Raw genomic sequence first — 13827 nt, 5'->3', positions numbered from 1 at the left:
ACACCGCGGGCCCCACAAGGGCTATCATTATACTCGGGGGTCTTTGCAGACCCCCGAGTATAATGATCGGCGGACCGGAGAGGTAAGGGAACATAAAAAAACTGTTACTTACCTCTCCGCGATCCTGCCAGGCCTCCGTCCTACTGCTGTCTGACGTCTCTGACGTCAATGAACCCGGCATGCTTCCCGGGTCATGTGACGTCCGACGTCATTAACGAAGGACGCGAGAGGAGGACAGCACAGCACAGGAGCCGGGGAACAGGTAAGAAGCAACAGTGTTTTTTTGTTTTTTTTTATGTTTTTATTTCCCGGGTCTCCGATTATTATACTCTGGGGTCTGAAAAGACCCCAGAGTATAATAATTGTTTATGGGTGTCCACAGAGGAACGTAATACTGTGTACAGGGGCCACTATTGGGGTTAATACTGTGTGTACAGGGGACACTATTGGGGTTAATACTATGTGCAGGGGCCACTATTGGGGTTAATACTGTGTGTGCAGGGGCCACTATTGGGGTTAATACTGTGTGTGCAGGGGCCACTATTGGGGTTAATACTGTGTGTGCAGGGGACACTATTGGGGTTAATACTGTGTGTGCAGGGGACACTATTGGGGTTAATACTGTGTGCAGGGGCAAGTAAGGGACATAATAGAGTGTGGAGGAGGGGGTCGGTCGAGGTCTTCGGCGTCAGTTGGGATGGGGGGGGGGCCCCATGTCAAAAGTTCGCCACGGGGCCCCGCCATTCCTAGTTACGCCACTGACTATGGGGCATAATACTGTGTGCAGGGGCCACTATGGGGGATAATACTGTGTGCAGGGGCCACTAAGGATTAGGCCCTACTGAGCAAAACACAGTTAACGCTAGGTTCACACCAGCGTCTGGTCTCCATTCTGAGGTTTCCATCTTCTGCATGTAGAAGACGGAAACCTATCGGTTTGAGGCTGGCCATGAGCGCCGGTGAGTGTTTTATGCTCTCTGCGGCAAAACCGTTTTTTTTTTAAACCAGACACAAAGTCCTACATGTCCGACTCTGTGTCTGGTTAAAAAAAAACAAACGTTTCGCCGCGGTGAGCACAAAACGCTCACAGGAGCTTACGGACACACACTTCATTTGAATGGGTTTGAAAAATGCCTGCAGGGCGGAGACCCCAGGCGCAGATGTGAACGAGCCCTTAAAAACACTTTCTATTTTTTTAAGCACACTGCCGATCGGAGTGTGCAGGGGGAAGTCTGCCTGTCCCAGTGTCTCCCAGTGCGGTCCAGTCCGGCATGTAACTACCAGCAGAATTGCAGGACCGGAGCACTGGGAACAGATGATTGGGGTTTTTTTTATGTGTACTTTGTTTTTCACCTCCCAGAACTAATTATAAAAAATAAATTATGCTGGACAACCTCTTTAAAGTGTGGGTCATTTTGGGGGAAAATTAAAGGAGTTGTCCAGGCATAATTTTCTATGGTTTATCGTCAGAATAGGCTATAAATGCCTGATCTGTAGGGGGCCGACACCCAGCCCTCAGACCGATCAGCTGTATGGAGCCACTTCTGGCACCAGTCCTGTACACAATACGGGGCCAGAAGCAGAAAGCTCTGTCCACTGTATATCAGCCGGCACCTTCTCTGCATCTCGCCACTTATTGAAGTCAGTGGGAGCTGAGCTGCAGTGAATCTGCCACACAACTATACAGTGGATGAAGCTTTCTGCTCCCAGTCCTGTGTCGTGTACAAAACGAGCGCGGAAACGGAAACCTCTGTGGAGTTTCTGCAAAAAGCGCTGCAGGAAAAACTGATGTGTCGGTGCCGGGGGTTTTCCCGCAGCGGTTTTTTTCTGTGGGACGCAGTGTTAGGCCTTATCCTTATAGTGTGGTCTGCAGTATGTTGAGATGGTAAAGAGGAGCTCTCACCTCCTGGGGCAGGTGCGGTTTAATACACTGCTAGAGAGCTGACAGTGCGATGATTTCAGCGCACTTTCGGCTTTCCCATTCTGTGCCCCCGGTGAGGAGCTATCAGTCCGTAGCTCTTCACTGTCAGAAAGGCGTTTCTGACAGTCAGTCCGGAACACCCTTCCTCACAGCAGCGCCTATAGAGCTGTACTGTGAGAGCGCTATAGGCGCTCAGCGTCATCGCTGGCTGGTAAGCAACGACCCCTCTCACAGTACAGCGCTATAGACGCTACCGTAAGGAAGGGCGTTCCTGACTGACTGTCATAACGCACTTCTGACGATGAAGATCTACGGTACCGGCACAGAATGTGAAAGCCAATAGTGCGCTGAATTCAGCGCACTGTTGGCTTTCTAGCGGTGTATTAAACCTCATGTGCCCCAGATGGTGAAAGGTCTTCTTTAAGGATTAGGCACAACAGCGAGATGCAGCTAAAAAAACATTGTGGGAAAAAATTGCAGTGAATCTCAATATATTTTTTTCCACAGTGTTTTTCATTGAGCTTTTGTCCCCAGCACCCCGCTGTCCCCGCCTGTGTCTGTTAGATACAGGATTTCCAGAAATGAGACCTAATTGGTTTCAGTGGTCACATGAGGTGCAGGACTCCCAGCATGGAGGCACCGGCGCGAGACTGAATGGACACTGGCAGCGGACAACGGAGCAACAGGAACAGGTGAAGGCGCTTTTTATTTTTTATTTTACACCTCCCTCCCAGCACATGGGTCGCTCCAATTCCTGGACAAATCTTTAAAGGGTTTATCCATCTTTGTAATATTGATGGTCTGTCCTTGGGATAGACCATCAATATTACATCTGTGATGACACAACAGCCTGGACCTTTGCAGATCAGCTGTTCCAGGACAGCGCAGCTATAGGTAATGCTAACATTTCTAGGAGCCACGCTGTTCACTTTCCATACAGTATGTGGCAATAAGTTTAGGTAGTGCAGTGTTGCACATCGTATGGCGGGTGAGCAGCATGGCTCCTGATATGTTATTACCTTCAACCGCCCTGTCTTGGTATTGCTGGTTTGCAGGGATCCTGATGGTGGGCCCCTAGAAATAATTCCACTGGTGGGCCCTAGACACCGCAGTCCGACACTGACCAGGTGTTTCAACAGGCATCCAGGAGTATTATGCTGATCAATACCATCCGTAAGGAAGCATCTGCTGGGCTCTACCAACTACTGAATATGAATAAATGTTGTTTTTACTATTCTACCACAGGTGTCCAAATGCTTATTGGTAGACAGTGTAACAGATCAGTGATTCCCCACTGATCAGCTGTACGAAGGGGCTATGGTGCCTTTTTATATCAAACGCTGTCTGTTTATAATGACCGTATAATGCAATTACAGTCTTGTCACATAGACGTGTATACCGTGTTTCCCTGAAAATAAGGTAGGATCTTATATGAAATTTTGATCCTAAACAAATGCTGTCTTATTTTCAAGGGATGTCTTATTTTATTTTGTGTGCTGCTGCCACCACTGCGCTATGCTGAGATGTGCTTGCTGTGCAAAGACTATATGAAGAAAAACATTGCAGCTGGCTGAACGCTGTGTGCAGTGTTCCGTGTGCACAGCCGTGTGCTGACACCGCTGTGATACCGTACATTGTATCCATTGTTCCTGTTGCTGTGGGATGAGCTGGGAGAGTGGACCCCCCGCCGCATATGATGCTTAGTGTATGCACAGCATCTCCCAGCTCATCCTACAGCCAAAGGAACAGTGGATACAACGTGTCACAGCCGTGTCAGCAGCCAGCATACCTGTGCACACGGAACATCGCGCACAGTGTTCAGACGGCTGCAATGTTTTCCCTCATACAATCTTTGCGCAGAAAGATTATTATTATTGGAGGATGTCTTACTTTCGGGGAGTGCCTCATATTAGGCAATTCAACAAAACCTCTGCTATGTCTTACTTTCGGGGGATGACTTATTTTCGGGCAAACAGGGTAGGACGAGGCTGTAGTTACATTACATGGCCACTAGGAGATGAATGACAATATATAAACAGGGAAGGGATCATGGTGCTTACACAATTGGGGGTCAGGATGGGTGTGCATGTGAGGACAATGTGGTCAGGTGCCTAGAAAAGTGAGGAGCAAAAGATGTCTTTGCTGCAGACTTTACAGAGATTGAAAGAAGTTGCCATGGTGGTCCAAATGGAAGAGAAATGGTCACCATATAGTGATAAAATGGGTATAGCTAAGTTGGCGGCCACTTGGACATGTTTGCCCCTCTCCGTGCTCTACATCTAGCCATACCTCTGGAAGAAGCCCTTATTTTTCCTCATATACCACTATTTTGAAGCCACTTCAGGTTATGGCTGCAAAAAATGCAATCTCCTCCCCCCAATTTTTTTTTTCTAATAAAATAAACAGTTAATGTTTGTGAACCTAAGGCACCGATTTTGAAATAAGAACTTAAAAATGGTACACTGTAACCCAAGTATATGAACATCTTAGAAAATCAATTACATGGATGAGAGGATCAATATAAAAACTCCTTAAAACAGTGAGTGCGACATATTGATAAATAGTGTCAAGGCTAAAGTGGCAAAATACTTCGGCCATGACATGGTTCAGTATTCTTGTTATTTGTCTATTGAAACCACAATGTTGTAGCCATATGTACTGTATGCAATATTATAAACTATCTGCCCAGCGACTTCATAGCACGATAGTATTTACTGACACTGTATGTGGTTTTCTTTTTGGTTTGCTTGTTTTAAAGTAAAAGAGTGACATGCTGACTATTGTGAGAGAGTGAAGGGTGTAGTCTGAGAAGACAGGTACATTCCAGCCAGGCACCTAAAGGGTGCATGGTAAAGATTCACACCAGGGAGGTCAGTTGACTAATCAGGCCCTAATAACAGTCCGAGTGTGAACACTAGCAATGTGGCACCACACTGACAGAGTTGTACTGTCCAGACCGGACCTCAAAAGCAGGCACTGTGCCACCCGTTGTTGTTGCCAAGGTGGGAGACTGGTAGCCAGTCTCCTGTATAGTCAGGGAAAAGTTTCCTTAAGTTAGTTTCTCAGCCGAGAAGGGTTTTGTTCTGTTTATCCTGTGTCTTTGCAAAAGCGGCGTATGCGTTACATGTGAATAAAGCCTGTACTTGTGTGCAATCCAGTGTCTGTGTCCCTGTTTCCTGCACTGCTACAAGCATCTACCTGAGCGATTCCCCACACTATGTAAAGATGTAAACTTGTCAAAAATATGGCTATAGAAACATATGAAAGTGCTACAGGATACATTGCTATGACTTTTTCATAAAGGTATATATGTCTGAGTTGAAGTCAACAAGGTGTAAACATAACCTTTCTCAGAAAATGTACAGTCGTGAAGGTCTACTGACAGGACATTGGAGATCTAGAGCAGGGATGTTACATCAGTGCATGTTTTCTATCATGGGGGTTTTACATTCCTCTTTACAGAGCGTTGAAATATTAAAAGCTAGTGAATAGCTCCATCTTGGCTCACGAAATCGATGCTGGTGTATTCATATAAATCTAGATATATGATATTAGAAAAGCACAAGCGTGCTTTGCTCCTAAGTTTTTGTACAATCTCATTGACCTTTTCTATCCTGTGCAATGGCAGCTCAGGCTTACTGGTACAGCTTCAATGAAATATCACAGAAGACAAGCTCTTGGATTTATTTTCAAAAGCAAAAATTAAAATATAATGGGGGGATTTCTTAGCAACATAAGTCAGTTTTTCAGAGGTAAAATTTATAAGCTGGGCTTTTTCAACTTTTTAAAGGGAGTCTATCATTGGGAAAACTTAATTTGACCTAAACACATGTCTGAATAGCATTTAAAAATGCTATTCTACTACTGTCTTTACATTTTCAATTGACCCTGCCGTTTCTTTATAAATCGTTATAATAACTTATGCAAATGAACCCCACGGAACATCCTGGGCGTTCCCCAGGGCCTCTGAGTACCCCACCTTTCATCCTGCCCCTCTACTGCTTGTACTCTGTCTGCCCTCCCCCTCCCCAGATATTCTGCCGTTCAGATTGTGCTGTTGCAGTTCAAATCTCATAAATGCACAGTTCTGCTCCATTCAGACTGGTACTGCGCATGTACGAGTGCCATTTTGTTGTAGTCAACTGTACAACCGTAATGCGCATGCGCAGTACATTCATTTTGTTCTCTGGATAACTGAACATACTGAAAATTCCACTAGTGGAAAAAAAATCTAGCAGAACCCATTGAAATCAATAGGGAGGCTTTTTTTTCAGCGTGGAAAACTCCACACCAAACTCCTGACCATTTTCCTCCGTGTGAATGGACCCTAAGGCCCCATGTTAAAGAGGACCTTTCACCGATTTGGGCACAGGCAGTTCTATAAACTGCCGGAAAGCTGAATTCAGTGAATTCAGTGCACTGTCGGCTTTCCCGATTAGTGCCCCGGGTAAAGAGCTATTGGACCCAGTACTGTAGCACTTTACAGTCAGAAGGGCGTTCCTGACAGTCTGTCAGGTACGTCCTTCTTCACAGCAACGCCTATCGCGCTGTACAGTGCGAGCAGGGAGGAACGCCCCCTCCCCTCCTGATAATACTCATCTATGGACGAGCAATGTGAGCAAAGGGAGGGGGCGTTCCTCCCTGCTCGCACTGTATAGCGCGATAGGCGCTGCTGTGAAAAAGGACGTACCTGACAGACTGTCAGGAATGCCCTTCTGACTGTAAAGAGCGACGGTACCGGGACCTATAGCTCTTTACCCGGGGCACAGATCGGGAAAGCGCACTGAATTCAGCACACTGTCTGCTTTCTGGCAGTATATAGAACTGCCTGTGCCCAAATCGGTGAAAGGTCCTTTTTAAGGAATTGCAACAATTTGGGCTGCTGCAGAAACGCAATGGAAGAAACACTGTGCTTTAGGCTAAGGCCCTACTTAGTGAAATGTAGAAAAAAATAGCAGTAGGAAATAAAATATATATAATTTTGTAATTTGCATGAGATTAGAATTTAACGGAAATTTGGATATAAGAGAGTCCTTTAGGTTTTTTGTAATTGTGATTATTTATTTTAATAGTAGCAGTAGAAGAGTACGATTATTAAGCACAGAGCTAAGAATTTGATCTTTCGTGGTGGTTTACTTACAGTATTTATATCACTATTTATTTTAAAATTTGATGCAATTTTTTTTTTTAATTCACTAAATTTTCTGAACCACGTGATCTTTTGTGCTTACTTTAGATGATACTAAAAACAGGAATTACCCAAAGATTGAAATCAAATAAATCTGTATCGCAGGATTCTATGGATATCAAGGAACATGTCAGAAGCAAAAACTAAAAAAAAAGGACTTTTCAAAATGATAAATGACTATCCTACATTTTAGCTTTCGGTTCTAGATGTCCCTAGCTTCTTGCCACAGGTGTTCCTATTCTAAGCAACTCTACGAGTATCAGGGGAGGTGCTTTAATTAACTCTTTCATGTTCAAAGGGAATCGGCAATAAGCATCTATTGTATTAGTTGCCTTCTATCTGTAATGTTTATTAGGCTGCTTTCAGCATCGTCCAAAAAAACTGTACATTTTGCCTGGTGACATTTGGCAGAAAATAAGCTGAAGGGTCTGGAGATTGAATCAGAGATATCCCAGAGAACAATTTATCATCCAGAGAGACAAACAGATCTATGAAATCATTTAGCCCACTGTAGTTTTTTGCTTTTTTCTCCCCCCAGAATAGAGAATCAATCAATAACAATTTTTTAAAAAATTTGCAATAAATTTCTTCAGCCCATTGTAAAATAAATATTAACATTTCAAGGGGTCTACCACCATCCAAATTGGTTCTAAAGCATTTCTATTCTGCTGCAGAGCTGTTTAGTGGCTTAGTGAACTTACCTTTAGGTGTCTATCTGCAAACTTACTGCAGAGAAAATCAACGTAATCATATGCAAATTAGATGTTTAGTGCACTGCCATGACCTGTCCTGAAAAGCTCATTTGCATATGGATTAAAAGTTGATTTTCTCTGCAGCAAGATTACCCTATACTACTAACAGTCCCTAAAAAAAGTATACAGATGTGCCCACATTTACAGTAACCGATATGCTCCTTGGTTAGGACTCCACTTTATTGTGAAACCAATTCAGCCCAATATCACAGCTTGCTTTAGTTTTTTTTTTTTTTTTTTGTATTAAGAGATGAATATTTAGAAGCCACATCCTGACAGCCATAATATTACTTTTATTGTTTGGTTCATGGAGATGTGAGGGCTTGATTTCTGCATGGAATGTTTTATTCTTGCATATAGTTTGATATTGTGTTCACATTCTATTTCCTTTGTTTGGAGGTTGATAGTGTGTGTGTGTGTGTGTGTGTGTGTGTGTGTGTGTGTGTGTGTGTGTGTTTTTATCAACTGCATTCTGGCTCATGTTGACAACCTTTTTCCATATGCATATAAACATCCTAGAGGGAGTCACGGAGTCACATGCTAGTGCCAGACCGGGTACCAGCTACAAGAAAATGCTACGAACATCCAGTCTGATCATGTACTACATAAACAGGCATTTACTTGAAAACAAGTGCCTTGCAAAAACAGCTGTCAGCAGGGACACAAGGGGTGGACATGCAATACAGTATATACAACCTATGCAGCAACAAGGAGGCCTTGCATTTAAAGGGGTCATCTAGTTTCATAGAAATACTGGAGACAAACGTTATTGTTTGCATAATGAAAACTTCAATTCCTCACAGTTTCCTATATCTCTGCTTGCTGTGATTCATTCTGTTACTTCCAGTAGTTAAAAATCAGTCCATGGTCATGTGATATACAGTCCGTGGTCATGTGATATACAGTCCGTGGTCATGTGATATACACAAGTGCACAGCTCATTACCAGGCAGATGTCTGATTCCTGTGCTGTGACTATGTGACTGTGTGTTTATCACCTGACCATGGACCGTATATATCACCTGACCATGGACTACTTTTTATCCAGTGGAGGTAAGCACAATGATTGACAGCAAGCAGAGATCTAGAAAACCATGAGAAATTGATACAGAAAATATATTGGAAAATTGTGTATCTTTTCATTGCACAAAAATTAACATTTGTCTCTCAATATTTGTCTGAAACTGGACAACCCCAGTTAAGCTTGTCCAATCCTACCTGTAAATAGACATAATATAGTGCTTCCTGATAGTTATTAGATCACATATTATGGGTTAGGCTCCCATTCATGTCTCACGACTACTGGTGTATAGGTTCAGTATATCTCTGGCTGGGATACCACAACTGTGATTCTATTATGTTATGCTGTGTCAGCAGCAACAACTGTTTCATTCAGGAAAGCACAAGAAGTGACATAACAACAGGTTTGCAAGGTAAACTACTATAAAAAAAAAAATAGGAATGTTTAAAGGGGTTGTCCGTGATATTTAAAAAACCCTACACTAACTTAAACACCTTTCCCCCTCCTACTTTCTAAATAACATTAATAATAAAAAATGTATATTAACCCATATCCCTGGGGCAGTCATGTGACCACCCCACAGACATTTTCTGAGAATCCGGTGACAATCTGTTTCCCCATTTCTGGAAACGGATCGTCCCTACTTCTTCCCCCATCCACTTCACTAATACTTATCCATCCACGGCTTCTTCAGGTGAAACGGTACGTCCTCCTGTACTGGCAGGGTGTGGGCTCTTCTCCTCTTCTTCTAGCAGTGTGAGCACAATGCTGCCGGTGAATCACCTCTACTGCGTGTCCACGCATGCGCAGTAGAGGTGACGGTAGTAAAGGAGCGTACGCACAATACAGGAGAAGAGGCCATGGAAGGCAAGTATGTAATATGGGTCTGGGGTTTGGCTGAGTATCTGGAGTAGGACATATAAGATAGTTAGCCAAGAAAGACTAGCTAGAGAGACAGGAAGGGGGTGTATGGGAGGGGGGAGTAAGGAAGGAGGGTGGAGAGAGGTGAGAGGGGTTAAAAAGTTACATAGCAGGAAGCAGAGGATGTAAACAAAAGTAGGTGACACCAGGGGCCCCCAGAGACACCCAGAAAACTGTCAAAACACACTAAATAGTTTATAGGTACATTTATTAACCCATTAATAGCACTAATACACATTTTAAATAAAATAAAAAATATAAAAAATTGCCTGGAAAGCCCCTTTAAGGCAGATAAGCAGCTATGACATCACAACTCTCCTTTTATGAATAAAGATGACATCACAAATGCATTTCAGACAGATAAACTACAGTATCAGCATCTTCCTGTGAACAGCATAATGGGTTAATAAGATTGCATCTTTATGGTGCAGGCATCCAGAATCACTATCGATAAACAAGGCGCTCGAATCTCCGAGAAAGTAGTTGGAAAAGACAAGACTCTAATATGCCAAATTGGTTATTTTTGTTTACCTATTGCACAAGACATCGGCAGCTTTGACCCTTTTTTTTTTTCAAGCATGCTTCAGCATATTAAAGTGTATTGTATTTATCTCACTCTACATATGAGCTGCAGAAAACACTCGAACACCGGCGTTAAAAATGCACTTAAAAGAAAAAAAATAGTTAAAAAAAAGCTCATTTATATAAAACAATCATAGACTGCTATGCTCAATAAACATGCCCTCTAGGAGCGAATTTATAGACAGATAAAGAATTTGCAGACATAACTATAGAAAGTTGTCTACTTTCAATGTTTATATCCCTTGTTAAATAGAACTGTTATATGTAACCTCATTAAATTGTGGATTGATTAAATGTCAGACGAGAAGTCTACACTTTCCAGACCTCTGTCTGGATGTTCTAGAGATGCTGTGTGTGGGATACAGCTTGACCCCATTTAGCCTTTTCCAGACTACTTAGCACAAGTCTCTTAGTGGAGCATAGCTCCTGAAACTGAAGCAAGTATCATCACATTGAGCCAAAGAATTTGTTCATTCAATGCTTTTTCCTGAAATGAACTGGTCAAAATTTTTTCCCAAGGGTAAATGTATGTAATGCAGCATTCTGCTCCTATTATTGCTTGCCTGTTTCTGTTCCATGTAATAAACAATGAAACTGAGAGAGTGCAGCGATTTCGGAATTCTTGGACTCCGGGTCATCTTAAACTTCTACAATGACATAGATACTGAATTTATAAATGACTGAAAAATATGTTCGCTTAATTCATTGTCTCCGTAAGTATTTACAATGGTGAAGCTACTTAATCCTCCAAAAGTCACATTAAAGTTTGAAAATCGCTCCTAAAAATAATACTTTAATTGTAAATTTTTAATGTATGCCTAAAGTATACAATGTTGGTGTATAACTACTGTATAGTGTTGAACGAGCCTGTCAAAGTTCGGGTTTGATGAGTTCAGCTAAACTTTGCCCAAAAGTTCGATTTGGGTATCTGTACTTGACCCAAACTAGAACCCAAAGCCCAATAAAATCAATGGGGACCCGAACTTGGTGACCCAAAATTGGCTGTAAAATAGGGATAGTAAGGGGTAGAGGGCTGCAAAATGAGCCAGCACCCAGGGCAGGCCAGTATCTCCATGGCATAAAAGGCAAGCTCTGGCCACGTGTCCAAATTACCAAGTCATAAAAATAAATAGGGAGGACCCATTGCTCAGTAGTAGGATTGGTACAGATTATTGTTACTGCACTAGGAGACAGTATGGGTACACACACAGTTACTGTTACTACACTAGGAGACGGTATGGGTACACACACAATTATTGTTACTGCACTAGGAGACGATATGGGTATACACACAGTTATTGTTACTGTGCTAGGAGATGGTATGGGTACACATGCAGTTATTGTTACTTGGCTAGGAGACAGTATGGGTACACACACAGTTATTGTTACTGCACTAGGAGACGGTATGGGTACACACACAGTTATTGTTACTGTGCTAGGAAATGGTATGGATACACACACAGTTATTGTTACTGTGCTAGGAGACGGTATAGGTACACACACAGTGATTGTTACTGTACTAGGAGACAGTATGGGTACACACACAGTTATTGTTACTGTGCTAGGAGATGGTATGGGTACGCACAGTTATTGTTACTGTACTAGGAGACAGTATGGTACAGATATAGTTATTGTTACTTGGCTAGGAGACAGTATGGGTACACACACAGTTATTGTTACTGCACTAGGAGACAGTATGGGTACACACACAGTGATTGTTACTGTACTAGGAGACAGTATGGTACAGATATAGTTATTGTTACTTGGCTAGGAGACAGTATGGGTACACATACAGTTATTGTTACTGCACTAGGAGATGGTATGGGTACACATACAGTTATTGTTACTGTGCTAGGAGACAGTATGGGTACACACACAGTTATTGTTACTGTACTAGGAGACAGTATGGGTACACATACAGTTATTGTTACTGTGCTAGGAGATGGTATGGGTACACATGCAGTTATTGTTACTTGGCTAGGAGACAGTATGGGTACACATACAGTTATTGTTACTGCACTAGGAGACGGTATAGGGACACACACAGTTATTGTTACTGTGCTAGGAGACAGTATGGGTACACACACAGTTATTGTTACTGCACTAGGAGACGGTATGGGTACAAACACAGTTATTGTTACTGTGCTAGGAAATGGTATGGATACACACACAGTTATTGTTACTGTGCTAGGAGACGGTATAGGTACACACACAGTAATTGTTACTGTACTAGGAGACAGTATGGGTACACACACAGTTATTGTTACTGTGCTAGGAGATGGTATGGGTACGCACAGTTATTGTTACTGTACTAGGAGACAGTATGGTACAGATATAGTTATTGTTACTTGGCTAGGAGACAGTATGGGTACACACACAGTTATTGTTACTGCACTAGGAGACAGTATGGGTACACACACAGTGATTGTTACTGTACTAGGAGACAGTATGGTACAGATATAGTTATTGTTACTTGGCTAGGAGACAGTATGGGTACACATACAGTTATTGTTACTGCACTAGGAGATGGTATGGGTACACATACAGTTATTGTTACTGTGCTAGGAGACAGTATGGGTACACACACAGTTATTGTTACTGTACTAGGAGACGGTATGGGTACACACAGTTATTGTTACTGTACTAGGAGACAGTATGGGTACACATACAGTTATTGTTACTGTGCTAGGAGACAGTATGGGTACACACAGTTATTGTTACTGTTCTAGGAGACAGTATGAGTACACATGCAGTTATTTTTACTTGGCTTAGAGACAGTATTGTAATGTCCCGGTACTGCTCGTCCCATTCCCTTTAATAGTCCTTGACCGAGATGGTATGGATATTTGCATATAAGGTAAAGAGGTATCTCCCCATTCCTTCCTATATATTTAACAGTATTTCTATTTCACCAGAGCCAGCACACATGGGGGTCTATTAATGCACCATCTTGTGGATGTTTTGTGAACTGCACCTGCCTATACTTTCCATTGTAATTTATGTTGCTAATGTAAAGGAGTTTCCAGTATGATCAGGTGACCTTCAGGACCAATCAAGCTCCCTTGACTGGCCTGGAGCAGGAGGAGTTACACCCCTCTCTAGAGGGGGTTGGGAACCCTTTGTGTTCTGTGTGTGAAGAGTTCTAGACATGTGGAGTTGAAAGTGGCAGCCAAGCATCAGGGCACTTCAACCAGAGATGTCTTTTCCTCTGTGCTCAAGATTCTCATCAGAGAGTGTTTTCCTCTGAAGCTCCAAGTCTGCAAGTACTAAAGTATGCTGACCTGTTATCCATAAATCTGGGAACCCCGCACGTATCTCTATGCAAGTAAGTCTTTGGGACAAATTTATATTTAAAGAGCCCATAGCTAGTCTGACAGAATTTGAGGGTCTCCCGCTGTCAACACCCCTATTTCCTCTTCTATATACGTGTACCCAGTTTTTTG

At 42.6% G+C, this 13827-nt stretch overlaps 2 protein-coding genes across 2 annotated transcripts in view; one reads left to right on the top strand and one right to left on the bottom strand.

The window, feature by feature from the left end:
* The window catches only part of LOC142196158 (uncharacterized), a 42054-nt gene extending 28914 nt beyond the window's left edge, over positions 1 to 13140 (top strand). The window contains exons 5-7 of the mRNA XM_075266383.1: positions 11572 to 11970; positions 12180 to 12721; positions 12890 to 13140. Of these exons, the coding sequence (XP_075122484.1) occupies positions 11572 to 11970; positions 12180 to 12699 (919 nt within the window). The 3' untranslated portion in view covers positions 12700 to 12721; positions 12890 to 13140. The remainder of the gene's footprint in view (positions 1 to 11571; positions 11971 to 12179; positions 12722 to 12889) is intronic.
* PUDP (pseudouridine 5'-phosphatase) overlaps positions 1 to 13827 on the bottom strand; it is a 209793-nt gene that overhangs the window by 103427 nt on the left and 92539 nt on the right. The gene's annotated exons all lie outside the window — the stretch shown is intronic.

Source organism: Leptodactylus fuscus, chromosome 2, assembly GCF_031893055.1.
Source record: "Leptodactylus fuscus isolate aLepFus1 chromosome 2, aLepFus1.hap2, whole genome shotgun sequence".
In the NCBI taxonomy this organism is placed as follows: Eukaryota; Metazoa; Chordata; class Amphibia; order Anura; family Leptodactylidae; genus Leptodactylus; species Leptodactylus fuscus.
Note: the sequence above shows the minus strand (reverse complement) of the source record. Positions and strands in the feature narration are given on the sequence as shown.